Below are 11,165 nucleotides of genomic sequence, written 5' to 3' on the forward strand. Positions count from 1 at the left end.
CAGTACGTTAAGTTAGCAACGACGCTACCAGTGATGCTATCAATATTAATACTAATTTATGGCTGAAGTCTTGGATATAATCCGTCTTTTTAGTGGTACGGTGTAGAGTAGACGCACGATAGGCGAAAAAAAATGTTTGTTTGTAAATGAGTGCGGAGAAGACGCGTTCAGCCGTGATCCACGGACGTAACCTATAAGAGTATCCAGCGTTGGATCACTAGGCTTGAGACACGTCTGCTCAACAGTCCGCGTTGTAACTATGAGGTGAGGAAAAGTAGAAAATGTTCGTTGTAAATGAGTTTAGAGAGAAATCAAGAATTATAAATCAATCGAGCTCCAAAGACAACAACGCGTTCAGACGCGACGCATGCGCATTCGAAACATTAGTAGACTGTCAGCTTAATACACATCTACAGCACACATCTGAAGGACCAGCTCCTGGAGGACGACCATCCTGCAGAGTTTAGCTTTAACTACCAGGAACTGTTTCAGGTGTGCTTGATTCGGGGTTGGAGGACAGTGGCCCTCCAGGATCTGAGTTTGAGACTCCTGATCTACAGTCTCTTTCTCTCCTTCAGCTGCTTTTCTTTCTGCTGCTGTTTTTAGTTTTACAGCTGGACGTCTTGAACATCTGAAGGCCTTTAAACTTCCTGTTGAATTTGTCCAGCTGTTTGTCCGTCTGTGCCAGGAGGTCTAGAGAGAGAGAGAAAGTCTTAAAACACTAAATTGAAAACACTGAATGTGATGAAGTGATGAGGGCCGTTTCTCACCTGTCCTCTGGATCATAGCAGACATCATCATGTCCTCCTCCTCTTCCCTGATGAAGAACACAACACATCCATCAATAACACATCATCATCATGTGACCTCACACTGCTGGGGTCAGGTGACCTCTGACCTCAGTCTGTCCAGATCCAGGCTGCTGATGATGTCATTCCTCTGCTGGATGATTGACAGCAGGTGTGACATGAGCTGATGTTCCCGTTGTCTGTCATCAGAGCTCCAGTCTGGTTCTGGACAATCACACACACATTCATCAGAAGCTATAAACTACAGACACTTTATATTTACTTAATTTCATACACTGAAAAAAAGTTTTTCAGACTTTTTCAGACTGTTTTTCAGACTTTTTTATTCCAGTAGAATTATCTAAACTTTCATAAATCAAGATATATATATATTTTTTTTATATATATTATACTATTATTTTAGTTAAGAAGTCTTTGTGGAGTGAGGCAGGGCAGAGAGCCATGGGAGTGGAGCGAGGCCAGTGAAGCGAATGTTAATGAACGACACCTGTTTGACACACCGGAAGGATGAAAGGAGGAGGGATGACAGTGTAAGACGAGAGAGAACCAGGCCTGGAATATTTACGTTGTGCTTTATTATATTTACATGTGGCAGTCGTCCATGAGGGACTAGGGCATTATTTGCATTACAGTTCATCGTGTGTAGGTTCCTGCCTCCTTCTTCCCTGAACTTTTTTTCAATATTGTTAAATGATAAATTGATCAAAATAAGTTGAGACTGCCAGCCTAGAGAGCACAGGGACCAGTGGACTTGGGAGCAGTGGACTTGGGAGCAGTGGACTTGGAACCAGTTGACTTGGAGTCAGTGGACTTGGAGCCAGTGGCCTTGGGACAACCAAGGATGGGACCACTGGATTTGGGACTACTGGACTTGGAACCACTGGACTTGGGACCAGTTGACTTGGGACCAGTGGACTTGGGACCCATATACTTTGGACCAGTGGACTTGGGACAACCAAGCATGGGACCACTGGATTTGGGACTACTGGACTTGGAACCACTAGACATGGAACCAGTGGACTTGGGACTTGGTGTCATAACTTGGTGAAGTTATTCAACATCAAGTTATGCTAGTCCAGAGAAACAGCTAGTTTTACAAAACTTAAAACTGTATTCGACATCAGTCAAATCACCTTGTCTTCAAGACAAAAAGCTGAACTGCTGGATACATATTTGTGGATATGGTCTTCTATAACAATTTGGTGAGGGAGAGCTGGATACAAGTGAAGATTTGTTTAATAATAAAACAAGGAAAAAGAGAAATAAAAGAAACTAAACTGAGCACACCAACATGAAATCTGTAGAAGGACAAGATCTGAAAATGAACACTGGAAACACAAGAGCTTAAATACACAGGGACAAATAGACTAACAAGACACACATGGAAACAATTAAGAGACTAAGAAGGGGAAACAGGAACTGAAGAAGACTACAAACTAAAAGACTACACAACAAAAGCACAGAGGAAAGACAGACATTACATTACGGTGTCTTGAATTAAGAATATTCAGATATTTGCACTGGAAAACAAGAAAATCTCAGTGTTGATTGTCTTTTTCGAGACATTTATATGATAGTATCATCATCTACATCTGTTCATTTGAATATTTGATATCAGAGATTAAAGAATCCATGCCAATCCATATTAAACATCATCAAAACAAACATTCACATTAAGAAACATGATTGATTCAGTTTGTCACCTGGTTTGTTAAAGAGGCACCTGAGCTCAAACTCTACATCAGTCTGCTGCTGTTCCAGACGATGCTGTCTCAACCTGAACACACACACACACACACACACACACACACACACACACACACACACACACACACAGTGGGTACGGAAGTATTCAGACCCCCTTAAATTTTTCACTCTTTGTTATATTTTAGCCATTTGCTAAAATCATTTAAATTCTTTTTTTTCCTCATTATTGTACACACAGCACCCCATATTGACAGAAAAACACAGAATTGTTGACATTTTTGCACATTTATTAAAAAAGAAAAACTGAAATATCACATGGTCCTAAGTATTCAGACCCTTTGCTGTGACACTCATATATTTAACTCAGGTGCTGTCCATTTCTTCTGATCATCCTTGAGATGGTTCTACACCTTCATTTGAGTTCAGCTGTGTTTGATTATACTGATTGGACTTGATTAGGAAAGCCACACACCCGTCTATATAAGACCTTACAGCTCACAGTGCATGTCAGAGCAAATGAGAATCATGAGGTCAAAGGAACTGCCTGAAGAGCTCAGAGACAGAATTGTGGCAAGGCACAGATCTGGCCAAGGTTACAAAAAAAATCTGCTGCACTTAAGGTTCCTAAGAGCACAGTGGCCTCCATAATCCTTAAATGGAAGATGTTTGGGACGACCAGAACCCTTCCTAGAGCTGGCCGTCCGGCCAAACTGAGCTATCGGGGGAGAAGAGCCTTGGTGAGAGAGGTAAAGAAGAACCCAAAGATCACTGTGGCTGAGCTCCAGAGATGCAGTCGGGAGATGGGAAAAAGTTGTAGTAAGTCAACCATCACTGCAGCCATCCACCAGTCGGGGCTTTATGGCAGAGTGGCCCGACGGAAGCCTCTCCTCAGTGCAAGACACATGAAAGCACACCTGAAGGACTCCAAGATGGTGATAAATAAGATTCTCTGGTCTGATGAGACCAAGATATAACTTTTTGCCCTTAATTCTAAGCGGTATGTGTGGAGAAAACCAGGCACTGCTCATCACCTGTCCAATACAGTCTCAACAGTGAAGCATGGTGGTGGCAGCATCATGCTGTGGGGGTGTTTTTCAGCTGCAGGGACAGGACGACTGGTTGCAATCGAGAGAAAGATGAATGCGGCCAAGTACAGGGATATCCTGGACGAAAACCTTCTCCAGAGTGCTCTGGACCTCAGACTGGGCCGAAGGTTCACCTTCCAACAAGACAATGACCCTAAGCACACAGCTAATATAACGAAAGAGTGGCTTCACAACAACTCCGTGACTGTTCTTGAATGGCCCAGCCAGAGCCCTGACTTAAACCCAATTGAGCATCTCTGGAGAGACCTGAAAATGGCTGTCCACCAACGTTTACCATCCAACCTGACAGAACTGGAGAGGATCTGCAAGGAGGAATGGCAGAGGATACCCAAATCCAGGTGTCAAAAACTTGTTGCATCTTTCCCAAAAAGACTCATGGCTGTATTAGATCAAAAGGGTGCTTCTACTAAATACTGAGCAAAGGGTCTGAATACTTAGGACCATGTGATATTTCAGTTTTTATTTTTTAATAAATGTGCAAAAATGTCAACAATTCTGTGTTTTTCTGTCAATATGGGCTGCTGTGTATACAACTAGATGTACCGCAGGGCGGTACAAAATATGACCGCCGCTCAGGCCTGCACTGGCTTTCCACAAAAATAAATGACGTGGAGCAATTTGGCTGTATTGCGTGTTTATGTATATACCTAAAAAAATAGTAGTATGTGCATGTCTGTGTGTATGTGTGTGTGTTTGTGTATGTGTGTGTCTGTGTGTGTGTGTGTCTGTGCGTGTATGTGTGCGTGCGTACATGTGTGTGCGCGTGTGTGTTTGTGTGTGTGTGTCTGTGCATGTGGATTTGTATGTGTGTGTATGGGTGTGTGTCTGTGCGTGTGGATGTCAGTGTGTGTGCATGCTTGCGTTTGTTTGTATTCCTGCATGTGTGTGTGTGACAGTATCATCCTAAACCAGCAACCCTTCGCTCAACACCACCATCTACAGGCCGATGAGTGTACAGTCACTAAATGTGCACATAAATGAATTTATTTTATACCCCCCCATGGATGAAATTCTACGAAACTTAGCATACCCCCAGAGGATGTCAAGTTAATCATACACATGAAATATGGTGCAGTTCTGAACATCTCAACTGAAGATAGGGGCGATTAAAGTAGAATAATATTGCATTTTCATTTTTTATGGGAGGGGCGCAAATCACAAATGAGTGATTATGGGCTAGGTTGATGTGGGCCCTTAAGAGCAACATACCATAAAAATTTCTTCATCCTCGGTGCCACGGTTCAGGTAGTTATTTAGGAAAAACTGCATTTTTTGGGTTTGGGGGGGCCCAGCGCGGGGGGGGGGGGAGTGGCCCCCGGGGACCAAACGAAATTTTTCCGTAAAAGTCTAGTGGGGCTACATGCCCACCAAATTTCATGTTCCCCGGTGTTTCGGTGTCCCTGGTATCGTTGACGAAAAATTCACGGGGGCCCCAGCGCGGGGGGGTAAGTGGCCCCCGGGGACCAAATGAAATTTTTCCGTAAAAGTCTAGTAGACCAACATACCATAAAAAATTCTTCATCCTCGGTGCCACGGTTCAGGTAGTTATTAGGAAAAACTGCATTTTTTTGGGTTTGGGGGGGCCCAGCGCGGGGGGGGAGTGGCCCCCGGGGACCAAACGAAATTTTTCCGTACAAGTCTAGTGGGGCTACATGCCCACCAAATTTCATGTTCCCCGGTGTTTCGGTGTCCCTGGTATCGTTGACGAAAAATTCACGGGGGCCCCAGCGCGGGGGGGGAAGTGGCCCCCGGGGACCAAACGAAATTTTTCCGTAAAAGTCTAGTAGACCAACATACCATAACAAATTCTTCATCCTCGGTGCCACGGTTCAGGTAGTTATTTAGGAAAAACTGCATTTTTTGGGGTTTGGGGGGGCCCAGCGCGGGGGGGGAGTGGCCCCCGGGGACCAAACGAAATTTTTCCGTACAAGTCTAGTGGGGCTACATGCCCACCAAATTTCATGTTCCCCGGTGTTTCGGTGTCCCTGGTATCGTTGACGAAAAATTCACAGGGGCCCCAGCGCGGGGGGTGAAGTGGCCTCCGGGGACCAAACGAAATTTTTCCGTAAATGTCTAGTAGACCAACATACCATAAAAAATTCTTCATCCTCGGTGCCACGGTTCAGGTAGTTATTTAGGAAAAACTGCATTTTTTGGGGTTTGGGGGGGCCCAGCGCGGGGGGGGGAGTGGCCCCCGGGGACCAAACGAAATTTTTCCGTACAAGTCTAGTGGGGCTACATGCCCACCAAATTTCATGTTCCCCGGTGTTTCGGTGTCCCTGGTATCGTTGACGAAAAATTCACAGGGGCTCCAGCGCGGGGGGGGAAGTGGCCCCCGGGGACCAAACAAAATTTTTCCGTAAAAGTCTAGTAGACCAACATACCATAAAAAATTCTTCATCCTCGGTGCCACGGTTCAGGTAGTTATTTAGGAAAAACTGCAGTTTTGGGGGTTTGGGGGGGCCCAGCGCGGGGGGGGAGTGGCCCCCGGGGACCAAACGAAATTTTTCCGTACAAGTCTAGTGGGGCTACATGCCCACCAAATTTCATGTTCCCCGGTGTTTCGGTGTCCCTGGTATCGTTGACGAAAAATTCACAGGGGCCCCAGCGCGGGGGGGGAAGTGGCCCCCGGGGACCAAACGAAATTTTTCCGTAAAAGTCTAGTAGACCAACATACCATAAAAAATTCTTCATCCTCGGTGCCACGGTTCAGGTAGTTATTTAGGAAAAACTGCATTTTTGGGGGTTTGGGGGGGCCCAGCGCGGGGGGGGAGTGGCCCCCGGGGACCAAACGAAATTTTTCCGTACAAGTCTAGTGGGGCTACATGCCCACCAAATTTCATGTTCCCCGGTGTTTCGGTGTCCCTGGTATCGTTGACGAAAAATTCACAGGGGCCCGAGCGCGGGGGGGGGAAGTGGCCCCCGAGGACCAAACGAAATTTTTCCGTAAAAGTCTAGTACACCAACATACCATAAAAAATTCTTCATCCTCGGTGCCACGGTTCAGGTAGTTATTTAGGAAAAACTGCATTTTTTGGGGTTTGGGGGGGCCCAGCGCGGGGGGGGAGTGGCCCCCGGGGACCAAACGAAATTTTTCCGTACAAGTCTAGTGGGGCTACATGCCCACCAAATTTCATGTTCCCCGGTGTTTCGGTGTCCCTGGTATCGTTGACGAAAAATTCACAGGGGCCCCAGCGCGGGGGGTGAAGTGGCCTCCGGGGACCAAACGAAATTTTTCCGTAAATGTCTAGTAGACCAACATACCATAAAAAATTCTTCATCCTCGGTGCCACGGTTCAGGTAGTTATTTAGGAAAAACTGCATTTTTTGGGGTTTGGGGGGGCCCAGCGCGGGGGGGGGAGTGGCCCCCGGGGACCAAACGAAATTTTTCCGTACAAGTCTAGTGGGGCTACATGCCCACCAAATTTCATGTTCCCCGGTGTTTCGGTGTCCCTGGTATCGTTGACGAAAAATTCACAGGGGCCCCAGCGCGGGGGGGGAAGTGGCCCCCGGGGACCAAACAAAATTTTTCCGTAAAAGTCTAGTAGACCAACATACCATAAAAAATTCTTCATCCTCGGTGCCACGGTTCAGGTAGTTATTTAGGAAAAACTGCAGTTTTGGGGGTTTGGGGGGGGCCCAGCGCGGGGGGGGAGTGGCCCCCGGGGACCAAACGAAATTTTTCCGTACAAGTCTAGTGGGGCTACATGCCCACCAAATTTCATGTTCCCCGGTGTTTCGGTGTCCCTGGTATCGTTGACGAAAAATTCACAGGGGCCCCAGCACGGGGGGGGAAGTGGCCCCCGGGGACCAAACGAAATTTTTCCGTAAAAGTCTAGTAGACCAACATACCATAAAAAATTCTTCATCCTCGGTGCCACGGTTCAGGTAGTTATTTAGGAAAAACTGCATTTTTGGGGGTTTGGGGGGGCCCAGCGCGGGGGGGGAGTGGCCCCCGGGGACCAAACGAAATTTTTCCGTACAAGTCTAGTGGGGCTACATGCCCACCAAATTTCATGTTCCCCGGTGTTTCGGTGTCCCTGGTATCGTTGACGAAAAATTCACAGGGGCCCGAGCGCGGGGGGGGAAGTGGCCCCCGAGGACCAAACGAAATTTTTCCGTAAAAGTCTAGTAGACCAACATACCATAAAAAATTCTTCATCCTCGGTGCCACGGTTCAGGTAGTTATTTAGGAAAAACTGCATTTTTTGGGGTTTGGGGGGGCCCAGCGCGGGGGGGGAGTGGCCCCCGGGGACCAAACGAAATTTTTCCGTACAAGTCTAGTGGGGCTACATGCCCACCAAATTTCATGTTCCCCGGTGTTTCGGTGTCCCTGGTATCGTTGACGAAAAATTCACACGGGCCCCAGCGCGGGGGGGGGAAGTGGCCCCCGGGGACCAAACGAAATTTTTCCGTAAAAGTCTAGTAGACCAACATACCATAAAAAATTCTTCATCCTCGGTGCCACGGTTCAGGTAGTTATTTAGGAAAAACTGCATTTTTTGGGGTTTGGGGGGGCCCAGCGCGGGGGGGGAGTGGCCCCCGGGGACCAAACGGAATTTTTCCATAGAAGTCTAGTGGGGCTACATGCTCACCAAATTTCATGTTCCCCGGTGCTTCGGTGTCCCTGGTATCGTTGACGAAAAATTCAGTAAGGTGACGAAAAAAAAAAAAAAAAAAACTTTGACAATCCCTATATGACCGCTTTCGCTAGCTACGCTAGCGGCGGTCATAATAATGAGGAAAAAAATTAACTTAAATGATTTTAGCAAATGGCTGCAATTTAACAGAGTGAAAAATTCAAGTGGGTCTGAATACTTTCCGTACCCACTGTACACATGATTTGCATTTGTTATTGTTTTGGCCTCACTAAAAATCCTACTTTTCCTACATGCAAATTTTAGAACATGTTAATTCAAATGCTAAACATGCAAATAACATCCTTATAATTCAAAAGGCTAAACAATGTTTTATTGGAAAAAAAAAAAATACATAAACAAGGTTTAGATTTTTGGGGGGGTTAGAGAAAATAGTTACTTCAATATAAAACCATTATGTCTATGGAAAGACCTCATTAAAAAAAAAAAAGCATGTAAAATGTACGTGTGTGTGTACTCACCAGTTCGGCATCTCTGCGCACTAACATGTTCTTCTTATGAATCAGAATGAACCAGTCGACTAGAAGATTCTCTGAAACAAACACATCATTCATAAACAAAGGCGCCTCTGACTCCAAACATACAAGCTTCAGTCCTGCTGATCTGATGATTGTTGAAGACTAGCAGTGACACATCCTCTATAGTAGCTGTTGCTGTATGTTTGTCTGTTAGCATTAGCATTAGCGTGTGTTGTGTGAGGAGATTATAGCATGTTTCTCACCATCCGTTCGTCTCCTCATCTCTCTCTCCAGCTTCAGCAGACGCTCCTCCAGCTCCTTCTGCTCCTCACACACCTTCTCTGACACGAGTGTGTCTGTGATCACCTGAACACACAATCAATCATCCTTCAGTCAGAGAAGAACAGAGACTCAAACATCTGATGGTGAGACAGAGGAAGACTCAATCCTAAAGTATTGAAAATAATAAAAAATATATCAGCTTATCAATGACACTATTTTCATTAAAAGCTGCTGTACAGCCGAATTGAACTCTGTTTGCGTCACTGAATTATTTTCCTGTTATCACTGTAAAGCTGCTTTGAAACAATCATAAATAAAGGTGACTTGACAATGGAGCAGATGGAATATTGTGTTTGTGATCCTGTGTTAGATTTGTACTAGGCTTGGCGCGATAGTCGGTGTTACCGGTGTTACACGGTGTTCAGTCGCAACACCGGTTGCATCACTTGCCCACCGCAGCACCGCAAAAAAAAAATTTTTTTAAAGCAATTAGGCTACGCAGTATCCGTATTTTCTGTCACCAGTTGACTAGCGTTGTATGATCACGCTCAACCATTCAAGCGCGACAAAACAAGAGACCGCGCTGTAAGTCCTGCCTATTACACACACACGCACACACACACGGAAAAGACGCGCGTCAGTATCGAGTTCTCTTTTCGGCCTTGAACAAAACATAACACACACAAATTATGCCAAAATGTCCGTTTTGTCGAGTGTTCTCATAAGAGCAAATGATTTAAATAATATCATAAATGAATGTAGAGATTTGTGAGAAAATGGGACGCGTGTCAGATGGAGTGTCATTAATGTTAATCAAAGAACAAATGTAAGAGAGTAAATTACTCACTCAACCCGGCGCCAGGAGAATTAGTATACCGGTAGCCTAATAATCATGAATACACTCTCTTGTGTGCATGAATGAATCTTTTAACACATCTCCGGCGAACGGCTTCTTCACGCAAAAGAAAAACTCTTCATAAAGCGCAGTGAAATTCATGTGGCGTTTCCTGATGGAACGAGGTTGTTCGTTAACTTCATTTTATACGTGCAATTCACACGAGCTCTAAACGAATGTGAGACTGCTGCAATTAGTCAAACTTTATTAATGAAACAAAATCAGAGGGAATAGTTTCTTTAATGTATTTTTTTCTTTTAGTTTTTTTTTTACCGGTTGGCCACACGGCTTTCATAGTTTTCAGTTAGGCTAGTGCGGAGACCAGGGCCGGGTTTCCCGATAACGATGCATCTTGGATCTTAAGAGCGTTCTCTATGTGCAAGGTTACGCTCGTCACACGCCGCAATTCCACGCGCGTTTCCAAAAAATGCACTTAACATGAATGCGCGAGAACGCATTCGTGATACTTAAGAGTCGCTGTCCATTCGCGAAGTGCTGAAATAATAACATGCGTTTTTCATAATAACGAACCCACCATTCAAACACTGTGGTTGAATCCGAAATCGCGCCCTATACACTCAAATAGGGCGTTATTGTTCTCAACATAATCTCAAGCAGTGAAAAATAGAGGACACGGACAACGCGCTGAAAGACAGGACCGAGCAGGTAATATTTAATATGAAACAAAGTCTCAACTTTCAAATTTGGTCAGTCAAACAAAAATAAAATAGGCCTACCGTTTTTTGGCTCTTTAATGTGTCGTGACAGATTGCCTCAGTTAAAGCCAAGTTCAAATCCACCGAAGTTTATCAATAACTCTTCTGACTGCTTTATCGCACAAAAATGGTGGAATTTGATTGGTCAGATCGCATGTCAATCAAACTCAATACGAATGATGAATTGACGCCATGTAAAAAAAAAAAAAAAAATACATCACTCTAACACCCCCCACCCCCACGATGAAACCGTTAATACCGGTGTTGTCACAAGTCGATTAACCGGTGGGAGAATATTATCACCGTCACATCTCTAATTTGTACATTATTAATGTGTGTTAATGTCAAAATCATTTAAGGTTTGGACATATTTCACATAGTTTTACATCTAAAAAAAAGTGCATTAAACTGAATTAAAACACTCAAGTTCACTACAGGTTTGTAACAAATCTAAAATCGCATATAAAATATAAGCTTGTGTCAATTTTACTGCAATCCTTGCTAAAAGTTTAGGTTTAAAAAAGAACATTAGAT

General features: G+C 44.8%; 1 protein-coding gene across 1 annotated transcript in view; it reads right to left on the reverse strand.

Moving 5' to 3' along the window:
- Positions 1 to 399: 399 nt before the first annotated feature.
- The window catches only part of LOC307171212 (uncharacterized protein), a 15,089-nt gene continuing 4,323 nt past the window's right edge, over positions 400 to 11,165 (reverse strand). Inside the window, exons 7-13 of the mRNA XM_079892705.1 lie at positions 9,002 to 9,104; positions 8,742 to 8,812; positions 3,905 to 3,924; positions 2,513 to 2,586; positions 899 to 1,013; positions 771 to 817; positions 400 to 693 (exon numbers count right to left, since the gene is read on the reverse strand). Coding sequence (XP_079748831.1) covers positions 575 to 693; positions 771 to 817; positions 899 to 1,013; positions 2,513 to 2,586; positions 3,905 to 3,924; positions 8,742 to 8,812; positions 9,002 to 9,104 — 549 coding nt within the window. The 3' untranslated portion in view covers positions 400 to 574. The remainder of the gene's footprint in view (positions 694 to 770; positions 818 to 898; positions 1,014 to 2,512; positions 2,587 to 3,904; positions 3,925 to 8,741; positions 8,813 to 9,001; positions 9,105 to 11,165) is intronic.

This window comes from Squalius cephalus, assembly GCF_949319135.1.
Source record: "Squalius cephalus genome assembly, chromosome: 1".
Classification (NCBI taxonomy): Eukaryota; Metazoa; Chordata; class Actinopteri; order Cypriniformes; family Leuciscidae; genus Squalius; species Squalius cephalus.